Consider the following 26910-nt stretch of genomic DNA (forward strand, 5'->3'; position numbering starts at 1 on the left):
ATTCCAAGTGGTGGTAACTTCATCGAGAATGGTAGGCCAGCAGGTGTAATGTGTATTCTGGGAAGAGTTTATTAGGGCTGTAGGGTCGTGAAATGGTAAGGATGTGGTTGGAAAAGCAGGCTAGGGCAAGAGAGAAGGCCTTCCACTGAGACTCCCTGCTTGGCCTTTTTCTCCCTTCTTTCTATCCTAAACACGGCAGCCAGAGAGATGCTGCAAAACAAGTTATGCCTCCCTGCTCTTACTCTAAAGCCTCTAGTGGCTCCCTATCTCCCTTAGAGTAAAAGCTAAAGTCATTACCTCTCAGACATTGTATCCTAACACTTTCCCCTCACTCCTTGCTCTGTCCCAGCCACTGAACTTCATTCTGACCTTCCTGACCATTCTTTGATGGGCAAGCATGAGCTCACCTCAGGACCTTTTCATTTGATCGCCCCTCTTTCAGGAACCATCTTCCCTCTGCTATCTCCAGGGCTCCATCTAACACTTTCTTAGATCTCTACTCAAATGTCATCTTCTCCCTGGTTAGGTCTATCTAAAATTTTACTTCTTCCCTGCCCCCTCCCTTGCTTAACCTCTGTTGCCTTATTGTTCTTCTTGGAACTTCTTACCAACTGATGTGCTTTACTTGTTTCACTTATTTATCTTGGATATGTTCTGTCTCCCTCACTAGAATCTAAGTACTATGAGAGCAGAAGTTCTTGTGTGTCCTCCTCACTGCTGTATCCCCCAGAACCTAGAAACAGAGCCCGGCACATAGTAGATACACAATTAACATCTGTTGGATGAGTAAATAGTTTCTTGGTTCAATAAACCTTGGGAAGTCACAGAATGTTTTTGAGCAGGAGAGTGGATGGGGTCAGAGCTCACAGAGGGCTATAGGATAGATTAGAATGGGGCTGAAAGCTGGCAAATGGGAGGTAGTCACAATAGCAGAAGGACTCATATGTGAAAGTTTAAACAGAGGGCTTCAGTACCAGTAGAAGACAATAGGAGGTGGTAAGTTTCAAGAGGGCAGGGAATTTGCCTGGCTTATAGTAGGTGTTCAATAAATATACACTGAATAATGAATGAGAGAATGATGTTTGTGTTTTTCATGTGGAAAGGGCTCAGGCCACTCATCTGGGTCTGTTTTAGGAAAGACCTGAACCTTTCTCACTCTTGACTCTGGGGTTCTCCTGGCCAGAAGTTACATGAGATCAACACTGAACTCTTACATTGATATGTACATCTTCCCTTCCTCCCTTCCTGCTCACCCTCCATGCCATGCAGTCACCTTTTAGGCCTCAGCTTAACTCAGACAAATTGGGGTTCAGGATGTGGGAGCTGAGGTGGAGTTCAGGCGGCAGGTTTCTAGGGGCAGTTATCAGGTCAAGTGACCTTTTTTGAATGCTATACAACTAAAGTCTTCGGTGACATGGAGAAATTAGTGTGGAAGGGAGCTGGTAGTGTGGAAATTAGTGTACCAGTCCAGAGCTGCATAAGAGCATGGAAATCCCTGTGGACATCATCTATACCTTTTCTGCAAAAACACAGGTTGTTGGATAGGAGGCTGATCTAGGTTGAGGCTGGGCATGTGGACTGTGTTAAGAGAAAGTTCCCACACTGGAGGGGTGGGGGTTGGAGAGGCTGTAGGGGTGTGGGGTGGGGCTGTTGCTTAGTCAAAGAACCTCTCATTTATACCCTCCCTGGTCTGCCCTTCTCCTCAAAGGAATTATTCACTAGGCTCTGAGATCCACACTTGGACCTTGCCCCTAAACCAATCAACAGAAATGAAGTGCTTCATATCCTCTCTGCCCCAAGAATAAATACATAGTAACTCACTTTTGAATTCTCCAGGGTTCTAGTAAGTGAATGCCTAGTGCCAAGAAAACTGCACCAGATCCTTGCCTAAAGATGGTGGAGAAAATAACATTTGCATAGACCTATTCTTGTTTTATTTATTTAATTTGGTCTTCTTGTCCATCCTGTGAAATAGTATCCTTGTACAGGAGATGAGTAAACTGAGGTCCAGCTTCGTTCATACAACTAGAAGTTGAGAGAAGGGAAATTTGAGACAGGTTTTGATAAATTCCAAACATAGGTTGTTTTCCTGAGGATGTCATTGCTGTCTCTCGAATTTGATCACAGAATTAGGAATTGTTAGAACTAGAAGGTAATTGTGGAATTTTGCTCAGCTCCTTCCCACAAAGGGGTTCAGGTTCAGATAGCGACAGTGGCACGCCAAAAGAATGGTCTGGATGTTAAAGAAAGGTCTGACAGTCAGGTCTCCTGACTCCCACATGCTTTTTTTCATTTGTCTTTAAAAATATGTGATGATAATATCTTTCTTAAATATTATGTTTATCTGCTCTAAAAATCAAATACTACTGAAAGCTTTATAACCAAAACATTTGTGCTCCCAACTCCCTTTTTTGCTGTTGTTGAGAGAATATTTCATCTCCTAATATTTTTGTTGAAATATCTCATCTCTTCTTATCCTACCACGACCAGCCCCAATGCGTTTTGTCCTGTCTTAACTTTGTGGTTGTACCAGAATGGTGGTGGATGGGGTGGGGAGGGAAAAGAATAAAACATATTTGGTCAATCAGTCTTATTGACCCGAAGTCCAGTTTCTTACCACATTGCCTCTCATAAGATTCTGTATCCCCAGATAATTCACTTTGCTGAAGTCAACACATGTCCAATGCTCAAGGAGCTCACCCTTGAGCCCGACACTGTGGTAGTTGCTCCTGGCTCACAAGAGTTCCTGTCTGGTCTGTGCCTTGTTACCCTCAAGAACTTGACTGAGGCCAGAGATTGATTTACATGAGAAAACAGAGCAGATATCCACCGTGAGGATCCCTCCCATCTATACTTGACCAAGTTCAGAAAGCTTTCACACCCACAGTCTCATTTTACAGCAGCATACCATCATGGGGGGATGGGAGGGATGTGCTGTTCGGTACTGCCCATGAAGTCAAAATAGGGACACTGCTCTGTCCTGACAGGGCAGCATATTTAAAATCGGGACTGTGATGGGGCATCTGGGTGGCTCAGTCCGTTAAGCATCCAACTTCAGCTCAAGACATGATCTCATGGTTTGTGGATTTGAGCCCCCTTTGGGGCTCTGCTCTGACAGCTCAGAGTCTGGAGCCTGCTTCAGATTCTATGTCTCCCTCTCTCTCCCTGCCCCTCCCTGCTTGTGTGTGCACATACATGCTCTCTCTCAAAAATAGATAAACTAAAAATAAAATAAAATAAGATCAAGACTGTGAATCTTCACATTCATGGCAATTTCTCATTTAGCTCTTTTGCCTGCAGGGCCAATGGAAGCTTCTTTTGCTGCGCTGGGGGTTGGAGGGGTGGGGGTGGAGGTGGAAGTGGATTCTCTGATTGACACTGGAGGGGAGAAAGAATGACGGGAGCACCTCAGGGAAAGAGCTTACTTCCAAGTGATTTACTGGACCTTGTTTTTCCTCCTCTTCCCACATTCCAAATATAGAATAAAGAATAAAGAAAACTATTTCTTTGAGGACATTTACCAGCACATGCCTTACTTCAAGGATAAAAAGAGAGTCAGAAACTAATAATTTTGAACACTTTAGTGGGGAATTCACCTAAAATCTCAAACTGAAATCTGTGTCATTGCCTGGCCTGGAAAGTGAGCTTCATTTATAAATTATTTTTGCTGCAGCTTCCATTACAGAAACCTCAATGAGTCTCGAATTTGGATCACATTCTGGGACCTTCTATAGAGGGTAAGGGAACAGAGGAAGGGGCAGCAATTCAGGCTGCAGTTTAGGCAATGTGTTAGGTTCATCTGTAGCCCCAGTACCTTGAAACACTTGGATAGAGCCAGGATAAATCATGATGGGCTCCAAAATGCCTTCCAGAAGGCTGGATGGGGTCTGAGTTCCTCTGAGAGAGACCAGGATTGTATTGTTCAGCTTGATGTCTTTACCCCATCTTCAACAGACCCACGGACAAGTAGTGCCCAGTCTATTGCTGTTACTGACTCCAGAGACACTCAATTCTCCACTGTACTGAACCCCTGGGAGCAGTCCCTATTGCTGTGCTCCCTGATGTGCTGAGAAGAGCAGGACTTGGGTCACATGGCTTTCTCGTCATACGTTTGGTATTGTAGAGGTTAAAGCCTCTGCGTGGTGAAAGAGACCCATCCTCACCAAGTAAGAACTGCCTGGGAACAGGAGAGAGGAAATCCCAGATTCCCTGTAGTTATAAATCAATGTCGCTGTGTTGAAACATACATCTTGCTGCCTGAAACTCAGACTCACAAATGAGTCAGCAATGCCTCACTTGAGCAGGGATAGAGGGCAAAGCAATGGAAACATCACAGGCCCAAGCCACACTGGAGATGTCGGAATCTTAGGAGTGCTCTTTTGAGAACATGTAACTGATTCCTCCAGAGCCCTTGGATGTTCTTATTCCCCAGACCAAGCAAATGAGGTGTATCTCAAACAAAGAAGACTTCACCGTGGCCTATCGCCAGGTCTCATCATTCAAAGGGCCCAGAAGTTCCTCTTGATCTCTACCTTAATTCCTCCTGCTTCACCCCCTTTCACCGATTCCTCACTAGAGTGAAATCTCCTGGTGTTTAAGATATTGTATGGGTCAAAGAAACATCTCTAAGCCAGTAATAGCCCTAGAGTAGAGGATTCACAGGGCCCTCCCAGCTTGAATATTCTGATTCTAAAGTATGGGTTTTCTAAAGAAAACCTTTAAGAAATCACTTTAGTTATGGGGATTTCTGCTAGTGCATAAGTGAATGTCTGTGTGTGGGCTCATACTTGTATGACGTTGGGCTTTTGGCTCCCCTCAGATGATGCTCTCCTGGTGGTCTTTCCCCTCATCCCTCACACACACCTGCAGTGGACTGTTTGCTTGGTTTCAAGAGCCAAGCCCTGGGCCACAGGGGAGATGCTGCTTGTCCAGTGAGCTCATTAGCAGTAAAGAGCGGGCTGTGCTGATGAGATAGTCCTTCCTCTCACAAAGGGAAGAGTGGCCACCAGCAGTGGCTGGGCCAGAGGCTGGCTGAGTCAGGCTTGGGGACTTGCTACCCTCCCAGCTCTTCGCTGGATATGTCCCTAAGCCGAACTGGCACTGGGAATCAAGTTCTCATGATTACCAATCTGGAGCTCTCCAACACACCTGCATTAGTCTGCTAGGGCCACCATAACTAAGTACCACAGACCGCTTAAACAACAGAAATGTCTTGTCTCACAGTTCTGCAGGCTGGAAGTCCAAAATCAAGGCGTCTATAAGGTTGGATCCTTCTGGGGCCTCTGAGGGAAGAGTCTGTTCCAGGCTTTTCTCCTTGGCTTGGAGATGGCCATCTTCTCCCTGTGCCCCTTCACGTCACCTTCTCCCACTGTGTCCAAATTTCCCTTTTCTATAAGGACACCGGTCACATAGGAGTAGGGCCCACCCTAATGACCTCATTTTAACTTGAACACCTCGATAAAGACACTGTGTCCGAGTAAGGTCCTATTCTGAGGTCCTGGAGGCTGTAGGACTTCAGCATCTGAGTTTTGGGGGGGTTACATAATTCAAGCATAACAACACTTCTTTATGGTCTCTCATTCATTGCTTTAAACTTCAAAACCTAAGTACCCTGCTCATGTCCCTTCTTACCTGGGACAGCTTGGTGCTTCAGGGTCTCATGGGCTGGTACACAGCTCACTGTAAGCATGCACTTGGTAAGGACTGGGGTTCACTGTAGTGGGACGGGAGAGGGAACTCTCATCAAACATCTGTTAGGGAACATACAGGCCTTGAATTTCAAGTAATAACAGAAGATGTCACCTTATTCTATGAGGCACCGTCTGTATGCATTGTATCCTTATACCAAAATTTCAAGTATTTATGTATCACTCAATAAGTGCCAAACTACTGTTCCAAATACTTTAAATGAAGCAATTTATTGAACCTCCACGGCGCTCCTTTGAGGTGGGTACTCTTGTTTACTTCATTGTAATAATGAGAAACTGAGGCTCAGAGAGCTTAAGAAACTTTCTCAAGTCTGTAGTAACTGATGAAGTTGGGGTTTGAATCCTGTAAGTTAGCTCCAGAGGCCGTGCTTTTTAAATCATTACCAGATAGTGGCTCGAAAAGGCAGGACATATTATTCTCACTGAAAAGGCGAGAAAAGTGAAACCAAGAAGCCAAGTAACTTACCCTGAGTTACTCAGGTAAGAAGCAGAATAAAGGCAGAATTCCTGCCCTGAAAGCCACAGGGCTTCCCCTCCATGGGATTAAGTGTCCCGAGTCCCTTCTCCTTATCCCACTCACTCACAGGCCCACGGGGAGAAGGGCCTGCCCAGAATCTCTAAACTCTTGCCTGGGGATAACTGTCTCCAAAGCCGCAGGGGACCTATGGGGCACGAGGCAAGAGGAGGCACCCTCTTGACTTAGATCTGACCTCCCAGTCGCTTCCAGTTCCCAAGACCACCAGCCCGAGGGCGTAGGGTCCAGTCTCCAGTCTGGGAGTTTTCTCAGCCAGGGATAGAAGCCGGAGAGCAAGGTGGGGAAGGGGCTGGGCAGCGCAAGGAACTCCGCCCAGGAACACAGGGTATCAGATTTCCCGGAACCCGCCAATCCTGAACGTGAGGGGGCGTGGCCTCACCTGGGAGGCGTGGCCCAACGGCGGAGGGGGCTGCGGCGTCCTAGGGCGAGGCAGTGACGTGAGCTCGGCGCACCTGGGCCAGGCAGGTAAGGGCCGGTGCCGGACGGGGAGGGGGGCTCGAAGAGTCTACCTGCGCCAACCCGGTACTGCTTGCCAACCGGTCGAGGAGTGCTGGGGACTTAGTTCGGAGGACGACCGCTTCTTGTAGCAGGACTGAGAAAAGGTGAGGACGCTGGCTTCTGAACGCTCGTTTTGGAGTGGGGGGTTGGGGATACACCCGCTTCAGAGTTTGTGGGATTAGGAACCTTGCTTGAGAAGTCTGTTTGTTTGGGGGTTGGGGGGGGCTCAGGCTCTGGACGCTTGTCGCCCTGCTTTAGGTAGCTTTTGGGCGGTCCTTGCCCTGGAGTACGGGGCGCCTCCGACACCACACTTCTCTCTCCCTTTCCCTCCCTGCGCTACTGGAGTGTGCGGCTCAGGCTCCTATCCGCCCACCAGAGGATAGAGCTACGGCGCCTCCACCCCTCTGGTCTTACCAGCCCGCTGGGCCGCCAGCCCCAGTGTCCCAAAGAGGGGATTTCCGAGGCCTGCGGGCCCTTGGTCCTGGTGGGTGTTTGGGAAATGGAGATGGGGGCGGCCAGGCGCTTTAGCCAGTTTGTTTTTCCTCTCTGAATTTGTTTGGTACAGCCAGGCCCTTCGCCTTGGGCCTGGGAGACACCCCTGGCTTTCCAAGCAGCCAAGCTTGGTGTTGGGGAGGGTGGCTCAGGGCGTGGTTGCTCTGGGGGTGAGGCCCTCTTTGCCCAAGGGGATGGAGGGTGGGTGTGGAAAAATGGGGAAAGTCTCCCAGGCCCGACTGGAAAGGAGGCCCCCGGTGCCACTCTTTCCGGGGAGCCTGCTTTGTAATAAAGGGGTCACCTCTGTCCCCACCCTGCTCCCCTGGTCGATGTCAAAAGTGGAAGCCGTGGGAGGGAGGGAGAAGGTGCTTGAGTAGGAGTCGGTGAAGGCTGGTGCTGACCCAGGAGAGTAGTTTAGGGAGAGGTGTGTGCATAACTCATACCAGCAGCACCACCGTCTCACCAGCCACCAACTTCAGTCCAGCAGGGAGGGAGGGCATGGGGATTATGGCACAGAATTTACTCCTAAGCAGGGCTACACTAAAGGGAAGAAAGGCTGGGGAACTGGGAAGGTGGCGTTCGGTTCCCTCTAGGAGAAGGAAAAAAGCAAGACTACTGGGTAAGTGTTTCTACTCTGAGCCAAACCATTTGACAGGCCAATCTCGAATCTCAGCTTTGAAGTAGTGCTGCCCCTGAAAACTAGTCTGGACAGGGGCTGCAGAGGTGGCAGTGGAGGTGTTTATAGATGACCTGCTCTCCGGAATGGGGGTGTGAGAGAGGAGAGTTAGTGCCTTGGGGAGGTTGAAAATATCCCAGCTCGATGCCCAGCATGAGGGGAGCGGATGGGTTAGCATCTTTGTTCTTTGGCTAAATACCTGTTGGAGACACAGGCCTTGAATTTCACTGTGATGGCAGCTGGAGATACTAGGGATGGCTTCAGCTAGGCTAAGGTTCTGTGGGCACTGAGATTTGGGTGATGAGAGTGTTTTGAAAGAGAACTCTGATTTAGGTGGGTTTGGTGGTGGGTGATACGCAGTCTTCTCCCTAACCACTTCCATGGCCCTTCATGCTGCTAGGATCTTGTTAATGTTTTTGGTTTACTTTCTTAGTGTGTAGAAGAAGGGAGGGACTTGGAAGGCAGGGTTAGTGGCAAGATTCAGTACAGCACACACTGACTCAGGAGTGTTGAGTTCAGGCCCCAGACAAAGCACTTTTCTGGGTCTGAGTTAACCCAGCTATAAAATGGGGATGATAATGCATACCACTTCCAGATCACGAGGATGAAATCAAACATGTTAAATAAAAGTGTATGTAAACACTGTAAAGTCCATGTAGATATGAAAGATTGTTGGTACTATGGTCTCATCAGCTGAAGGACATCACCTTTTATACCTTCCAGTTGCCAAGAAATGTCTTAGCTTCCTAAGTGAATATATTTTTGGTTACAAAAATCTTGTAGCTTTTTTATTATTATCATAAGTTGAAACATGTCATTGTAGGAAAATGTGAATCATATACACAAGTATATGGGCAAGTTTAAAATCCACTCATAATCCTATCACCAGGTAACCATTATGAATCTTGTTACATTGTTGTATTATCTTTTCCCTTTTTAAATTACGTGTGTATGTGCATAAGTACCCAAATGCATGTTATGTTACAAGGTGAAGATATACTCTACAGTCAGTATTGTATGCTGTATTTTCTCCCTTAACTTCATGTTGTAAACATTTCCCCAAATCCAATAAAATTCTTCAGACGTCCCGTTGTTAATGGCTGCTTAATATTGCAGCCTGTGAATATGTAATTAGCCATTTTCCTCTGTTATTTTGGTTGCTTCCAGCTTTTCCCTCTCTGCCAGTTTTTAGAGTCTTAGTTCCTGGGTGGCAGGTAGGGGAGATCTTGGCTGACTTCCAGAAGGTAGAGAGGGTTAGCAGTGAGGGAGGTGGGGCATGGAGGCAGGCAGTCTGGGGCGGGGTTGCTCATGTGTGGTGCCATCTTGAGAGAATGTTGCGAACCCAGGACTCTAGATCTTAACAATCCATCTCTATGGTGGCTGCTTCTCTTTCCCTATCACTGTGTGCAGTTCCCCATGTTGGCTTGGTTGCTTTAATTTTTGCTTGATGAGCTGTCGATCAGTTAGGCTAAGCCCTTTTCTTCAAAGTCCGTCCGGAAGTAGATTTCATATGTCTGACAAGCATAGACCCAGTTCTTACCGGTACTGCATAAGTTCATGCTGGGTTGACCAACGTACTGCCCATGTACCTATTCAGCCTTTCCTTGCTCCATTCCCTTTCAAGTAGGCTGGGACTGAGGAGGAGAAGGTAGAACTTGCCCTTAGGAGAATATGCATTCTCTCCTCCTTGTAAGGTAAATGTTCTCCCCGGTTTGATGGCTTGACTTGCTGCCCTTCTAAAACCATGGCCAAGAACATGGAGATGGGGTAGAGGACAGTTGAATCCTGCATGCCAACCTTACCTGCCCACTGTGAGCTGTGCTCCCAGGGGGAAGGTTTCAGCTGCAGGACTTGTTAATTGGGTCAGAAGGCTCAGGTGAGAGCAGGTCCTGCCTTGCTCTTAAAGTGCCAGAAACGGAATTGGTTTGGGTTTTCCCTGTTTGTTGGGAGTCTGGCTGGGGAAGGAAGTGGTGGTAGGAACCACCCCCTCAGCTAAGCTCCTCTGAGTGGGAGCTCTCAGCTGACTCATCTGGTTTGGTTTCTGAACTGTGATCCAGGTGGGGATCTTCCTGGATGTGAAGGTGACTTATTTATCTTCCTTTCCCCAGGCGGTTGGGGGGGCTTGAGCACTTCCAACGTGGACTTCTTCAGGGAGCCTGAGGAAAACTATGTGCTTTCTAACTGCCATAGTGCTGGACACACAGTAACCAATGAGCATATATTTGTTGAGTGAACGCTAGTTTGCAGGCCTCCCTTTTTCACCTGAAGTAAAAACAAAGTAAAATGAGAACGCCAAAAAAAATCTAGACAGGACATCCCAAGCACACAATTCTCTAGTGACTCACTTGTCCTTCCTAACGGCACCCAATCTGGGCAGGCCTTTGTTTCCTGCTCTGAGTGCTGGCTGCTGCCGAATGTTATCTGCTGTGCCCGTGTGTTTTTATGAGAATCAATTGCAGACTTTACCCAGGCCAGCTCCTGCAACCAAAGAGTTCACTTTAGCCTTCGTGTGGAGATAAACAGACCCAGGTGGAGGAGGCTGTCTGAGCAGAACAGAGCCTGTCTTATGGTGGTTTAGCAGCTGAAGTTTAGGAACCGTAGCATTTGATTATTCAAGGGCTCCTGGACTTTTCTGGACACTGGTGCAAGACAGGGTCCTCAGAGCCTTTGTCTCCCTGTTCCCAGGTGTTCTCCTGGCCACTGGATTGTCCTGTGGATAACCCCTTTTTTCTTGGCACAGAGTCTTTGGGTGGCTCAGAGAAAGGGAAGCTGACCGGAGGCCCAGCTCTGCGGATCCCCTTGGATACACTGCCTGCTCATCTCCGTAAGTGAGGACTTTGGAACGAGGACCCGCCCCTTGTCTACTTCTCTCTCAACACAATGGTGTCATTTCTTACTAAAATATTCCCCGCTCTGTCTTTAGTTCTCTGGTCTAAAAAGAGAGTGTGCTTCAAATTCTTGCCTTGTATCTTTGCCGTCTCCATACCTTTTTTTCTTCCTTCTCCTGAGATGAGAGTGAAAAGAGCAATTACAAGAGCCTGTGGTTCTTCAGGAAGGACTGTGCTCCAGCAGGGGTGACATCATCTTTTTTATTTTTCTGCTTCAGGATTTAAATAGAAGAAATGTGATCTACTTACATGATAAGTCTGATTTGGCTAGAACATGAAGCATAAATGGCTTTGGAATGAGAATCAAAAGAACCTTTTAACCTCTTTTCTTCCTCAGCTGGCACAGTTTATTCCCATATTTAGTTTCTTTGCTGTAATCTAATGAAACTGTAGCTCTATCATACAGGAACAGTGGCTGGGAAAAGTTCCCAGAGGCTGGCCTAATTCTCCTGTGCTCCCTTCTCTTCACCCTCCCCCACCCAGATCATGGCCCTCCACCCTCGCAGAGTTCGGCTGAAGCCCTGGCTGGTGGCCCAGGTGGATAGTGGCCTGTACCCTGGGCTCATCTGGCTACACAGGGACTCCAAGCGCTTTCAGATTCCCTGGAAACATGCCACCCGGCATAGCCCCCAACAAGAGGAGGAAAATACCATTTTCAAGGTAAAGGACTTCTACCACCGGACCGGTTCTGTCAGACCTGTGTGGATGTTTTTGGTTTTTCTGTTCTCTTTGGTATTTTTGCATGGGGAATATACTAGATCCAAATGCTCCTGCATCAGGGAGAATGTTTATGGGGGGTGCCCAAACTTCAGCATAGCAATTTCTCTTGCTGGGCCATGTCTATAATGTTTAAAGTGGTTTATTCTTTCCTATTGGTCGAAGGAACTCCACTCATATCCCAAAGGATCCCAGGTGCAGTTGGCTAAACTACAAATGATTGGATTGATGCGGTTGTTCCAAAAGCTCTCTAGGGTCAGCAAGTAACTCTTACTTTTCACTCATTCAGGGTTCTTGCTTTGGAGAAAGGTATTTGGGCCAGGGAATGGCTCTCTAGACCAGGAAGGAACTACTGAGTGTTAGCGGGCTCCTAACATAACCTGTAGGATGGGTGTAGAGGGCTCTTTGCAAGTTTTTCTTTCGGTATTAAAATCCCTCACCCCACCCATAACCTCTGCTTAAAAATGAAAGGTGATTTAGTGCAAGTTTTTATTCTACAAATATGTTTTCTTAAATAAAAAATAGCTGATATGAGAGTTGTTTTACTTAACTGAAAACCAGATTGAATCACATGGCATTTTACAAAAATGGCTTCACTAAAGACTGAAGTAGGTGGGAAGCTGGCTGTGGGAAGGAGTGTTACATTGTTTGTAACTCTGGGGCCTGTGCCTCTGCTCCAGAGCAGCTTCTCTGTGCTGGTCAGTCTTCCATGTCAGCTGCTTTAGTTTCTATATCTCCAAGACACGGAGAAGTGAGTTTAGCCTTTTCTTTCCTCTATAAGCTGGATATCAGAAGTGAAATCCAGTCCCTATGCTGGACCTCTTAAGGTTAATGCCCCAGGTTCTTGCTGAGATTGGGTCAGAAAAGGTGGGCTCACTCCTCAAAGAAAGCCATCTGAGAGATGTTTCCCACCCAACTCAGTTATATAAGGTATAGATACAAGTGGTAGAGAGAAAATTGGCCTGAGGGCACTTAGAAAAAAAGTAAATGAGCACTTTTAATTTACCAATTAAATAATGATATGAAAATGGGAGGGAAAACATCTGTAAACCAGTACCAGCTACTGGAGTTGGTATTGAGGGGGGAATGGACCTGCCCTAACCCAGCTGGCCTGTGGTTGTGGCCTTGGTCTGAGACTGGATTTGTTGTTGGTGGCTGGGGGTGGCTGGCCACAGAGGAAGAGGTTGGTTCCTCAAAGCCCCACTCAAGAGAACACTCTGCATTCTTAGGGCTTGAGAAAAAGGTGGCTGCAGGAAGCTTGTCTTATTTATATCTGTATCTCTGCTTGTGGAATGCTAAGGGAGGGCCTTTAAGTCAGGAGAAGAGTAAGGGTGCTTTCACCCATCCTCAGTTCTGACAGACCCTGGGCAGGATATGTGGGGGACTAGGGGAGCAGTGGGCTGCTAGAATTAAATGGGTGCCTGTTTTGTACCCCATGTCCATTATTTAATTCTCAGCAACTCTCTAAGGGAGGTATTACTCTCATGTTTTAGATGTAGAGGCTGTCTTAGGGAGGCTAAATAACTTGCCAGAATCACACATTCATTAAGGGGTGTGGCCCAGATTTGAACCCAAGCCTATCTGCTCCCCATTATCATACTGCCTCATTCTGGCCAGGAATTGGAAGATCTGGTTTCAAATCCTACTACTATCACTTGCATGTATGGTGTTGAGCAAGTCACATCATCTCTTTGGGCTTTAGCTTCCCCTCCAGTAAAATGAGGGATGAAACCAGTCTTGCCTGCCTCAGAAGATGGTCTTGAGAATTGAGTGAAATAATGTATGGGGAGCAATAGTGAATTACCATTAAAACACAGAGGTTACTTCCATTTCTAGAAGAGGAATAGGGACCTTCACATGACCCAAGTGTCAGAGGCAAGACTCAGAATGGGTTTGAGTAAGTCATGTTTGTAGATCCCAATGAATGCCATGTGGTGGGTACTATGTTCTGCTGCATCAGCCCTGGGTCCTCTGTACCTTCTGAGTGGGTCCTGAGGAGGAATGTCTGTGTTGTGAGCAGGGAGGCTGGGACAGTGCTTCTGGGTTAGTCTGCCTGCCTGGGTTAGTCTCCATGGAGCGGCAGGGATTTAGGGAGCCACAGAAACTTGCAGACCCATGCCAGAGTCAGCACAGCCCAAGCCAGCTGGGCGGGGCCAGAGTGGGAGAGGGCACAGGGGATCAAATAAATGGAAAGGTAAATGTGATGAGGCAGCAGTCAGATACCACCAGGCACAACTGGAGATGTACTTCTCAGACCCTAGGGATCGATGAAGTTGAAATCCCCCGTGGGGAGCTGTATGGAGTGGTTCCAACATAGCCACCTTGGGCAGACCTCTTCATTCTATAGTACAAAACAAATGCAGGTGCCCCCAAGTCTGAGGAAATGGTTCAGAAGTGAGCCGGAATTAGAAGGGAAGGATTTGAATTAGTGTTGGAAGAAACTTCCTCATGATGGTCAGGTTCTGCAGGGAGAGCATGAGGGAGATGAGAGATCTCAAAGGATGGAGCAGAACGTTTCCATTTGAGCTTGAGATCAGAGGCAGAGAGCTAGGACTGGACACGTGCCCTGTCCGCTTGAACAAGTTGGTGTGTGCTTCCTGATCTTGACTACTCTGCTAATGGCGTTCCCCCTCTCTGCATCAGAATGCGATGTCCTGAAGAAAGCATAGAGATCTGAGACTGTCTTAGCAGCGGGGGACAGTGGATATACCATGAGCGGAAACATACATGCCATTGGAGCCGAAACTGAAAACCAGAGAGTAGGAGCCAAATTTGTTTTAGCTCATGCCACCAGCCCCTGGTGTTTGCAGCAAATATTTCCAATGAAGTGGGACTTTGAGGAACTAGGGAAGGGCAGGGGGTCTGGGTTTACTAGGACATGGGCCAGCTGAATGAGGCCCTCAGCCTCCAGCTGAACTCCCAGAGTATGCTTCCTGTCCTCCTATAGGCTGTTATTCCTAAAGGTACTTGTTTTCTACAATTATTTAAGCATCAGATTGAAAAATGCAGGGGGAGGGAACAGCAAGGCCAAACTCTTCATATCACATGCCATCTCCCTTTGTCTTCTAAGCAATTAATGTCAAAATAAATAAGCCAAAAAAGCCCTGAAATCCTGCTATCCAAAGTTACCGTCAGCATTTTGGTGTATATAGCTGACGTTTGAACAATATGGGTTTGAACTGAGCAGGTCCACTTAAAAGCAGATTTTTTTTGATAAATACAATACTGTGTATTTTCCTTCTGATTTTCTTATTAGTATTTCTTTTCTCTGGCTTATTTTATTGTAATACAGCATATGATATACAAAGTATGTGTTAATCAACTTACCAGTAAGGCTTCTGGTCAACAATAGCCTATTAGTAAAGTTTTGGGGAGTCAAAAATTATATATGTGGATTTTGGGGGTGCCTGGGTGGCTGAGTCGGTTAAGCATCTGACTTGATTTCAGCTCAGGTCATGGTCTCATGGTTGATGAGTTTGAGCCCTGCACTGACAGTGCAGAGCCTACTTGGGATTCTCTCTTTCTCTCTCTCTCTCTCTCTCTCTCTCTCTGCCCCTCCCCACTTGCTCTGTATCTCTTTCTCAAAATAAATTTTTAAAAAAACCTTAAAAATATATGTGGATTTTTGACTGTGCAAGGAGTCAGTATTCCTGACCCCTATATTGTTCAAGGGTGAACTGTATTTTTTTCCAGACTTTTCTTTATTTTCTACGCTCATTATAGCCACTCTTGACAGGTGGTGCTGGCATCAACACTTGAGATAAGGCTCCTCCTTTCAAAAGATTATGTTTGCTTATGGTTTAATTTCCCTTCCCTCAGGCCCTGTTTTGCCTGGTCCTGAGGGTAGTGTTTCCGGCTGTAGGCTCTGTAGATTGGCATTGGGATGGTGGGGCAGTAGGCAGGGGTGTGTATGTGTGTGTGTCTGTATGAGAGAGGGTGAGCACACTGTAGTATTTCTGGGGAAGAGCAGGCACTCACTGCAGTTTCCTATTCTTCAGGCCTGGGCTGTGGAGACTGGAAAGTACCAAGAAGGAGTGGATGACCCTGACCCAGCTAAATGGAAGGCCCAGCTCCGCTGTGCTCTCAACAAGAGCAGGGAATTCAACCTGATGTACGATGGCACCAAGGAAGTACCCATGAACCCAGTGAAGATATATCAAGTGTGTGACATCCCCCAGCCTCAGGGGTCAATTATTAACCCAGGTGAGGCCCCAGCTGCTGGAGAGATGGGTGCAGTAAGCCAGGTTCTGGGCTAGACTCTTAAAGAGATAGTTGGGAGTGCCTGGGTGGCTCAGTCAGGTTAAGCATTAGACTTCAGCTCAGGTCATGATCTCACAGCTTGTGAGTTCAAAGCCCCATGTCGGGCTCTGTGCTGACAGCTCAGAGCCTGGAGCCTGCTTCTGATTCTGTGTCTTTCTCTCTGCCCCTCTCCTGCTCATGCTCTATCTCTGTCTTTCTCTCTCAAAAATAAACATTAAAAAAATTAAATTGAAGGCATTAAAGAGATAGTTGACTTGAAACTCTCTTACAAAGTTTAAGATTGGTAAAGCAAGAAAGACTTTCCCTAGGAAGCACCAAGAGAACAAAAGATGTGAAGTCAGCAGAATCTTCTTGTTCATTTAGGGGAATAGTTACTAGACTGACTGCTTAAAGCATTAGAAAGTAGAGGCTATATAGAGTCCTATGGTAGGAAGAGCTTCCCTTGGGACTCAACACTGAGAGGAGAGGTAGGTAGTTTTGAAGATGGAGGAATTAAACCTTAGGAGGTTTGAGTTCTGAACCTGGCTCTTATCACTTTGCTCCTTGTGGAACACTGAGTCAAGTCATTTGAACTTGGAGCCTCAGTTTCTTTAGTGGTAAAATCTGGGTTCTCATCTTTCCTGCCTACTTCAGAGACTATTGTTAAGACTCAACTGACATGACATTTAAAAGCTATTAAGTTCTCTTTGTAAATGTTGGATGAGTGATTATTTAATTTGTAGGATACTTTTTCTAAGAGAATATCACCTGATCCTCCTATTTACCCAATGCCTGGCAAGTGACAACTAAAGACCAGATAATTTAGACTTGTCCTCCAATGAATCTAGTGAGGCCCTGCCAAGAGGGAAGCACCTGTCCTCACGTTAAGCTTACAAAGAAGAGAAGTTGGTGTTCTTGAGTCCTTAATAGGGATGCTAATGTGTAGCAAGAGGTTGAAAGTAGGAATAAGATATTTCTAGGAGGGGCGCCTGGGTGGCTTAGTCGGTTAAGCGTCCGACTTTCGCTTAGGTCATGATCTCGCAGTTCGTGCGTTCGAGCCCCGCGTTGGGCTCTGTGCTGACTGCCAGCTCAGAGCCTGTAGCCTGTTTCGGTCTGTGACTCCCTCTCTCTCTGACCCTCCCCTGCTCATGCTGTCTCTCTCTCTCCTAGAAATAAATAAAACATTAAAAAAAATATATATTTCTAGGAAAGGGGAGTAGGGAGTACAGCTCCTAGGTAGGGGAGGAGAAGAGAGCTCATGTTAGGGCTCAGTAGGAGTTGAAGCCAGAGATGAATACACCTTTGACTCCTACTCTTTTCGACTAGGGTGTTGAGGGAGCCCACTGAACCCAGGGAACCTCTTATCTAACAGTACCTAATATGTACAGTGGATCAGCAGCAAGGATGATAGTGCAACCTGAATGGCTCACTTGGGGGTTTTGCATGTCTGTTTCTCGAATAGGATCCACTGGATCTGCTCCTTGGGATGAGAAGGATAATGATGTAGATGAAGAAGATGAGGAAGATGAGCTTGACCAGTCACAGCACCATGTTCCCATCCAGGACACCTTCCCCTTCCTGAACATCAATGGTGAGTGGGGCTGATAGGTGGTACAGAAGAATGAGGAGGATGGAAGAGGCTTTGACTTTGCAATTGCTGACCCTCCAGCCCCCACTGCACTGGGAGCAGGGAGCAGGGAGCAGATCCTGTGGCCGAGCTGCTGGTCTATTAGCACGTAGGCATCATAGACAACAGAACTCTGCTGACCCAGTTGTCACAGTGGGTGGCAGAGAACATCTGAATCTTACACATAATTCAGAGAAATTAAAAATTCATATTCATTCTCAATCCCATATGTAAATGCATCAGTTATAAATTTCATGAGTTTTCCTTAAGGCCAAGTGCAGCAGATATCATTTTCATGAACTGTAGGCAAACTCTTCCACTGTTTCTCCTGGTATAAATTTTGTGTCACTTCCTTAACAGAGTCTACTTTGCTAGGACTATAGCTTGTGATGCTTGTGATTTCTGCATCTCTTAATACTAGGCTTTGATAGAATTTATCTGCAGGAGAGTTTTTGCTTCTTTTATGGGCTTTTTGAATTCAGCTTCCCAGGAAAAATGAGAGGTTGGAAGGTCACTGTGACAGGGCAGGTAGTGACTCTTCCACTGCACATTCTGAGGAAGCTCAAACACAAGGTGAATTGCTTTTCCGCATCTTCCCTTGAACTGTCCATTTGACTAGGAGCAAATGCTATGCATTTAGATCAGAAGCTTGTCACTGCCTTTCTAATTCCATCTGGCTGCTATTGATCAAATGAGATAGTTGTGCCACTTAGAGAATTTAATATATCAAGATGATTCCTTTGTTCTTTTGGAATACCCTACTCTAGGTGATTCCCTTACCTTTGAGAATTGAGAAATGACTCTTATTATCTGTTCACTTGCCCTCCTTCACTTAACTTGCCATTTATATCTTTACAACCGAGCGATGAGTAAAGAAAAATATCATTGAGGTTTTTTATGGTCAGTATTGCCACAGTGCTACATGACCACTTAGTGGTTTGGGTTGGATACCTGGAAATGTGAGATCCTTTCCTAAATCCTTGGCTGAATTATCCTATTATTCTCACCTCTTAAAAGGATGCAACCTATTTCCAGGATCCTGATTTCCTATTTCTGTTAATATTTTACTAAAGCTAATGTTGTGTGGCCTTAGGTAACAGGCTGCCTTGGATCCTCTTTGGGAAGATATGGGACATCTATTAAAAACGAAAAAGTAAAATGGGTACATAGTTTTAACCAGGCTTGTGCACAAAGGGTCAAAGAAACATTAACTTCTATGATTTCAGAGCTGTTGGGACAGAGGAAGAAGAATTGTTGAAGAATAGATGCCTAAGACGTGAGGCTAGGAGGAGAAATCTGTAAACTTTGGAGTGAGTCAACTTTGACAAGAGCAGGAAAATAGGATGGGTATTTCATTGTCTTTCTTAGACGCTTTAATTGGATACTTTTGAATAAATTGTGGTCTTACATGGTTTAAAATTCATAATGGTATAAAAGAATCAATTTATTGATTATTACAAAGGTAATCAATTGAAAGGTTTTCCCTCCTTTCTGTCTCTGAACTTTGTGCTCAGTTTCCCTGGAGGAAAGAGATCCTTTCAGGTTTTGGGGTATCCTTCCAGATGTTTTGTGCATGTAACACCATTTGTTTGTTTTTAATGGAATGTCTATATACTGAAAGCTAATCAACTAATTCAGTTGAGTTCATTTTATTGAAGACAGCCAAGTCCTACTTAATTGCTGGGGTCAAAATCTGCAACAGGAAACCTTTCTCTCATGCCCATTCTAATTTAACACCAGAGAAGACTCACATGTCTGTTAATTGTCAACAAATGCAGGTTTTCTGAACGCTGAGTTTACGGGAGAACTAATGTGATTAGGAAGGAGAGGAAGCAGGGGACCTTATTATTGTGTTAGTTGTTGGGAGCTATTGATAGGTTGCTGCCACACCGAGTCATAGTCCGGTGTTTGACTCTTATCTATTGCCCGTGTTAGGTTTTAGAGCCTCAGACGGGGTGATGTATGTATGTGGTACCCCTGCCTGCTCACCCACATCCTTCTGTTCTAGGTTCTCCCATGGCACCAGCCAGTGTGGGCAACTGCAGTGTGGGCAACTGCAGCCCTGAAGCAGTGTGGCCCAAAACTGAACCTCTGGAAATGGAAGTACCTCAGGCACCCATACAGCCTTTCTATAGCTCTCCAGAGCTGTGGATTAGCTCTCTCCCAAGTAAGTGAGCCTTGATCTTTCTCGTCGGGTCTTTAGCTCCTATTATAGTCCCTTCCCTGCCCCACCTTCTGCTTCCATTTCTTTGCCATGTCTAGAGTAGCTAGCTGTCCTCCAGGCAGCCTCTGTGTCTGGTTCCTGGTTGGCTGATGAGTCACCAGGGAAGAAGTAAACATTAGTTCATATCTACTTGCCCATGAGGGTGCTCTGATTCATTGCTGCTCTAGGCTACTCACCTATAGGTGGTTAGAAAGCCTAGGCTAATCGGTTTGGCTAGGGGATCTGGGGACAAGGCCAGTTGTGGGATACAAAGGTGGATGGTCATGAATTCAGTAAAGAAGGCTCTTAGATTTTGAGTAGCTTCTGGCTGGAGGAAAATCTTTCTGAAGTGAACAGATTGATCTCAGTGAAGAATCAGTGTCATTGCCCCATCTCCCTTTCACAGTGTACATGGTGGTAGTGGGGATGGGGTAGGCATGGAGATGTGAGTGCTAGCATGTTGTCCAAGAGGCTAATAGCTTTGATAAGATCTATAACGTTCAATGGAGGTTTGATGAGTGAAAATTTACTTTGCCGTGAACTGTTTCCTTTTATGATAAATTGTTAGAACAGATCCACAGAGTGTGTTCATGTGTTTTCAGAAGAAGGCTTGGTATTTTTTCTTATTCCTCTGGTTTCTTTAAAAATGAGCCAAAAATGTGACACAAACCAGATACCTTGGTTTTTAGCTCTTTCCAATGCTTACTGATGTGAAGACTCAGTATAAGTAAGGAGACCAGACCTAGAAGTCTGGAGAAATTATAACCCTTAGGGTGTGATGATTAAACAGAGATAGTATACATGGACCTTGAACTGTCTGCTTTAAGGCAGCCTTTTGACTGAATATTCCAGGAATAGGTTGATGTCTCCCTTTATTACAGGAAGGACAAGTATGGCAATGACATTCCTGAATGCTGGTTGAAAGCTGGCTTGATCTTGATGGACTTGCATGAGTCTCAGGGATAGACAGGTTGAGCAGCAGAGCAGGACTCTCACTGTCTTCTCTCATCTTGCAGTGACTGACCTGGACATCAAGTTTCAGTACCGTGGGAAGGAATATGGGCAGACCATGACTGTGAGCAACCCCCAGGGCTGCCGGCTCTTCTATGGGGACCTGGGTCCCATGCCTGACCAAGAGGAGCTCTTTGGTCCTGTCAGCCTGGAGCAGGTCAAGTTCCCAGGTCCAGAGCACATCACCAATGAGAAGCAGAAGCTGTTCACCAGTAAGCTGCTAGATGTCATGGACAGAGGACTGATCCTAGAAGTCAGTGGTCATGCCATTTATGCCATCAGGCTATGCCAGTGCAAGGTGTACTGGTCTGGGCCATGTGCCCCATCACCTGTTGCCCCCAACCTGATTGAGAGACAAAAGAAGGTCAAACTATTTTGTCTGGAAACGTTCCTTAGTGGTAAGTAATTTTTCAGAAAGTTGATGGTTGGAAACTGCTCCCTGGAAGGTTTTCCTCCTTCCCTCCCCCACCCTCTTCCTGGCTCTGTAAAGATCTTAACAAAAAACTACTTCTGGAGGAAGTCAAGGTAGACGAGAACTTTAGTGCTGAAAACTCAAAGTGACCTGGACAACAAAGAAGCACATTCTACTCCAAAGCTATGTACTTGGAAGCTATTTTTAGGTTGGTTGTGGCTGTTTTAATGGCAGAAGAGAGAGACAGCCTTGTCATAACCACCAAATGCCACCAGCTTATCCTTAACTTTGGAAAGTAACATCATCATAATCAGCAAAACATACTCTTCTCATTTGGGAAATATCTGAGTGGCAAATTCAAGCATACAAATTTATGAAATGTGGATTTTTTTTAAATGTTTTTTATTTATTTCTAGGAGAGAGAGAGAGAGAGACAGCGTGAGCAGGGGAGGGTCAGAGAGAGAGGGAGTCACAGACCGAAACAGGCTACAGGCTCTGAGCTGGCAGTCAGCACAGAGCCCGACGCAGGGCTCGAACCCACGAACCGCGAGATCATGACCTAAGCGAAAGTCGGATGCTTAACCGACTAAGCCACCCAGGCGCCCCTGAAATGTGAATTTTATAATATAATTTGAACCTCAGGTCTAGTTAAATGATGTCCAATAGAACCCTCTGAAATTATAATGTTCTATATTTGTCTTGTCCACAATAGCCCACATGGGGCTATTGAGCATATGTGACTCATATGACTAAAGAACTATTTACTTTTAATTAATTTAAATTTAATAGCCACATGTGGCTAGTGGTCCCCATATTGGACAGCATAAAATATGATATTTACTAAGTGGATATGGAATGACTGAGTACACCAAACTTGCTCTTCCACCTTCGACAGATCTCATTGCCCACCAGAAAGGACAGATAGAGAAGCAGCCGCCATTTGAGATCTATTTATGTTTTGGGGAAGAATGGCCAGATGGGAAACCCCTGGAAAGGAAACTCATCTTGGTTCAGGTGAGGAGATAAGAATGTGTCAACAACTCTTTGCCTTTTTACCAGTGCTTTAGCCCCTAAGACTTGGGTTGTGTTGAGCAAAGATCTGTATCAGTCTAGGTGGGTTTTAATCCCATCAGACAGACTAGCAGACTCCGGCTTTGTTTATTGCCAACAACCAAGTAGGTCCTATTAAAGTAGGGCCAACCTGGAGAATACAGGGTCCTCAAAGTGAGTGACTGATTTAGTGAAGATCTTCTCTTTCATTCCCTTACTGGCATTAGAGTCTTGCTGAAACCTAACAGGATATTATCCTTTCCATCTCTTTTAGAGAGCCTTTTTCAAATAATTTTTTTAAATGTTTATTTATTTGAGAGAGGTGGGGGCAGGCAGAGAGAAAGGGAGAAACAGAATCTGAAGTAGGCTCCAGGCTCTGAGCTGTCAGGACAGAGTCGGACATGGGGCTTGAACTCATGAACCATGAGATAATGACCTGAGCCAAAGTCAGGCGTTCAACTGACTGAGCCACCCAGGCGCCCCTTAGTAAAACCTTTTAAGCTACTTTTAAGAATGTAACCTTATTCGAGTAAGTGGGCACCGAGACCACTTGGGTTTAGTCCCTGGATTTATACAAAAAAATAGGCGACAGATAAAATTTGAGTAAAAGTCTTGCCAAATAAGCAACTGTTTGCTTAGGCATATGATGTGATGATACATACAGGTTTTTTATTTTTGTTTGTTTTTATCTTCTACAGTGAATCTTGGCAGGATGGTCCAGGGAGATTGAAGACATACCGTGTATCTAGACATTAGAGTTGGGGCTTCTCCAGGGCCTCACTGGTCCTTCCTTCAATCTTGAGTCCCTCCTGCCATCTATCTATTTATTTAAGTTTATTTATTTATTTTTGAAAGAGAGAGAGAGAAAGTGGGGGAGGGGCAGAGAGGGAGTAGGAGAGAGAGAAAGTGGGGAAGGGGCAGAGAGAGAGAGAAGAGAGAGAACCCCAAGCAGGCTTTGCACTGCCAGTGCAGAGCCTGATGCGGGGCTCAAACTCACAAACTGCGAGATCATGACCTGAGCCAGACAAGAGTCGGACACTTAACTGACTGAGCCACCCAGGCACCCCCTCTTGCTATTTTAAAAATTCCTTTCCTTCACCAGATAATTGTGTGCTCTGTGTTCTGAACAGGTCATTCCAGTGGTGGCTCGGATGATCTACGAGATGTTTTCTGGTGATTTTACACGGTCCTTTGACAGTGGCAGTGTCCGCCTGCAGATCTCAACTCCAGACATCAAAGATAACATCGTTGCTCAGCTGAAACAGCTGTACCGCATCCTCCAAACCCAGGAGAGCTGGCAGCCCATGCAGCCTACCCCCAGCATGCAACTCCCTCCTGCCCTGCCCGCCCAGTAATCATGAATGCCATCTTTTTTTTTTTTTTACAGTGTTGTACATATGAATATTTTTTATTCAGATTTAACCAGCTCTTAAACCTCTCCTTTCTTACAATGTTAGTGGTCTCCAACTCTCCACATATACTTGGCTTTTAAAGTTGATTTAATTTATGGAAAAATCACCCTTCATATTTCCCCTTTCTTTTTTAATCCTCCCCATGTTAGTGTAGGAGGAGATTTGGTCTAGGAGTTTGGACACCAGCCTTCTTTGCAACTCTGCTTCAGTGGTATGACCTTAAGCTATTGAGCTATTTAATCTCTAGGCTTCAGATTCATTACTGTAAAGTGAAGGGGTAGAACAATGCCTGAAATACCAGCAGCTTTAAAACTCTGGCCTGATGACTTCATTCTACTTGTACAAGGCAAAACTGCCTGGGACAGACCCTTCTGCATTGTTCTAGCACATTTTTTTTTTTTTTTTGCTTTTATTAAAGTTCCCTCAAGCACTGATTTGTCCAAGATTGATCACCGTTTGACCTGTTCTGCTAGTATAGTAAGCTGGCTCCCTGACGGGATAAGAGAGGTAGGGGAACTGGCTGGTTGCTTAGGAACCATGCTTGATATCTAAATAGAAATAGGTGCCAAAGTCTGAAAGTCACCTGGTCTGTGGAGTAAAGGCTAATAAACTGAGATTCTAAAGGGAATCTGTCAACGGAAGGCCTAAGGATTCTGCACAATTGGCTGTCAGGTGTCTACCTTGCCACCATTCAAATAACACTGTGTATGTGTATGGTAGATGAGAGTATATGACTCAGTGGTACTCTTCAGAGAAGATAGAGCTCTTTTTCCTTTTTTTCTTTAAGGAAGACCTGGGAGTGAGCTGGGCATGACAAACTCGTGACTACAACAGGGACACTTCTTGTTTGGGAACTTTTACAGTCTTACTACCTTTTGGATGTTTTGCTGTTGGGAAAATGGAGTATTCAGTTTTAAGGCCAAAGTGAAAAAGGACTGGGCAGTGCTCTTCTGCAGAAGGTTCACCTGGCCCTAACCTGCTTGTCTCCCATCTTGTGGAGGTAGCTGGGTGTGAACAACTCAGGTGAAGAGTGGTGTAGAACACTGCAGATGGCTGCCACAGACTGGTCTTATCTGTTAACTTTTGCTTCATCCCTGACCTTTCTGTCCTACCTGTAACCTTTTTTTCTTTTAAGACAAGCATAATTGAAACTCCAAAACCTAACTGGAAAACAAGATGTTAATCTCTTGTTGCAGGCCCCTAATCCTCTTGAATACTGATGCCTATCTGCCAGGCCATAATAAGAAAACCAATGTCTAGTGTGCTGCCCTTAAACTAGGCCATCCCCTACTTGCTACTGAAGTGGAGCTAGCTGAAAAGTCAGGCAGCTTCAAAAGCCAAAGGCTCAATTCAGTCACAGGTGGCTGTAGGACTTCTTTAGAATGCTGAAGCTGTGGTTTTAGGGTCTCTAAGGGACCTAGTGGGATCTGCTGTTATTAAAGTATGACTGAGAGAAGTCTGGGTAAACATCAGGTGCTCAGCTGTGAGCAGAAGTTGGGCTTCTAGAAACTAGAAAAGATGCAAGGTATAGAACCTTTATATTTTTTGATCATTTTGTTGAGTGGGTGACGTGAAGGATTTGGTCTTGGTGTCTGGCTGTCTCTGTCTGTACCTGGCCAGCTCAAAGTTAAAAAGAACCCATCACAGGTAAACCGAGAGGGCAACTGCTAGATCTGGGTAGTCCTTTTCCCTTATTCTGCGAGAGGCTAATAGCCAGTCTGTCCATCTGGCTGGGGACCCAGATAATGTGAGCTGGCAGAAGGTTGAAAATTGTGTTCTGAAAGGCCGAGAAGGATCAAACTTCTAGTATGTGACTGTAATAAAAAATTTATCAACATGTCAGAGGAATGGTTGAGTGGTTCTACGTGGTCTTAATGAGAGAGCCTGGTTTCTTCCGTGTTTTCTGTTGTTTTCAGAATGCTCGGAGAGAGTGTGTAGGGCTGTCCACTGATCTCCCTCAGTGCTCCTTCTCTGGTCTCGATGGATAGATACCAGGTGTCCTTTCTTGGAGAGTCTGTTATCTCCTTTGGTGGCGACACCACACTCTTGTTCTACTTTCTTGCGTCCACATTGCTCAAGAGTGGAAAGGGAATTAGATGGTGTCACCAGCTCTTCTTTTTATTCACTGTCCACCACACCAAACTAGGTTAGCTCAAAGTTAAAAACAAAACAAAACACAACACTATTGGTAAATTGAGGGAGCGAGTATTGGATCTGGGCCTTGTCCCTTCCCTGTATAATAATTAGGTATCTGGTTTTATGTTCCCATATCATCCTATACTTCGTTTTGCAGAATAATTCGTTCCTTGTAATTGCTCAGCATCTGTGTCCTGCTTGATTACAAAATTGCTGAAAGTAGGGACTGTCTTGGACTTTGTTGCCAGTGCCTGGTACATAGTATGTTCTCAGATATAACTGATCCTTGAACAACACAAGTTTGAACTGCATAGGCCCACTTATACTCAGATTGTTTTTTGATAAATATAGTACAGTACTATAAATGTATTTTCTCCTGGTTTTTTTTTTTTTAGCATTTTTTCCCTCTAGCTTTATTGTAAGAATACAGTATATAATACTTGTTGCTATTACAAAAGTATGTTAATGGATTTTATTTTCAGAAAGGCTTCTGGTCAATAGTAGGCTATTTGTAAAGCTTTGGGGGAGTCAGAAGTTATATGCATAATTTCTACTGTGCAGGGCACCCCCTAAAACCTGGGTTGTTCAAGGCTCAACTGTATTTGTCGTGAGAATAAATGAACTAAGGAAGTCTTTCATTTTACAGATTTACTGCTAACCACCATGGAAAAGAAAATAAATATGGCGAAGGAAAAATCCTCAAAATAGTTTCTAGTCTCTGTTTCTGACTCCCTCTGAGCTAAGGACCAGTGTTAGCCTTGGGGTTCCTACATGTTGGCGGGCCACATCTTTATTCCACAGTTGCCTCTCTTCGCCGTCTGAAAACACCGCCAGGGTAGGGCCAGGAGGGGAACCTCAAGTGTCGTTCCCTCTGCGTCTGTCCTGCCCATGTAGCAACAAGTCTGGGCCATTGCCTCAGATGAGCTTTCTCAAGAAATTCTTAGCTGGCAGTTAGAAGCGTGAATACTTCAGTGAAATCACCCTTTTTTCTTACTGAGCAGATGGAAGAGCCCCTGCATCTCTGCTCATTTAAGTGAAGTCAGGAAACTGAATTCCTCCAACTTGAGCTCCGTGAAGGTGGGGTTTTTTGGTCTATTTTGTACATTGTAATAGCACCAGCGCCTAGACTCCAGCCTGACGCACCTTTGTTCAGGGTGAGTAATACTCATGCCCTTCACACCCTGCTTAGAGATGACAAAACTTGGGCAGGACAGCACTTGTGCAGCCACTTCTAGGAATTCAGCCTCTCAAATTTAGGATTTAGGGAGGTCACAGTAGACAACAAACTTTGCAGCGCTAACAGGTA

At 45.5% G+C, this 26910-nt stretch overlaps 2 protein-coding genes across 2 annotated transcripts in view; one reads left to right on the plus strand and one right to left on the minus strand.

The window, feature by feature from the left end:
• Positions 1-6672: 6672 nt before the first annotated feature.
• On the plus strand, positions 6673-26299 carry IRF6 (interferon regulatory factor 6). The gene is made up of 9 exons (XM_039230145.1): positions 6673-6845; positions 10650-10733; positions 11281-11457; positions 15513-15717; positions 17216-17344; positions 19389-19547; positions 20600-20992; positions 21902-22020; positions 23187-26299. The coding sequence occupies exons 3-9, from the start codon at positions 11284-11286 to the stop codon at positions 23409-23411; spliced, it is 1404 nt and encodes a 467-aa protein (XP_039086076.1). The 5' UTR covers positions 6673-6845; positions 10650-10733; positions 11281-11283; the 3' UTR covers positions 23412-26299.
• TRAF3IP3 (TRAF3 interacting protein 3) overlaps positions 16879-26910 on the minus strand; it is a 36209-nt gene continuing 26177 nt past the window's right edge. The window contains exon 14 of the mRNA XM_039230144.1: positions 16879-16919. Coding sequence (XP_039086075.1) covers positions 16900-16919 — 20 coding nt within the window. The 3' untranslated portion in view covers positions 16879-16899. The remainder of the gene's footprint in view (positions 16920-26910) is intronic.

The sequence above is a fragment of the Hyaena hyaena genome, unplaced genomic scaffold, assembly GCF_003009895.1.
Source record: "Hyaena hyaena isolate Hyena2069 unplaced genomic scaffold, ASM300989v1 scaffold_43, whole genome shotgun sequence".
Classification (NCBI taxonomy): Eukaryota; Metazoa; Chordata; class Mammalia; order Carnivora; family Hyaenidae; genus Hyaena; species Hyaena hyaena.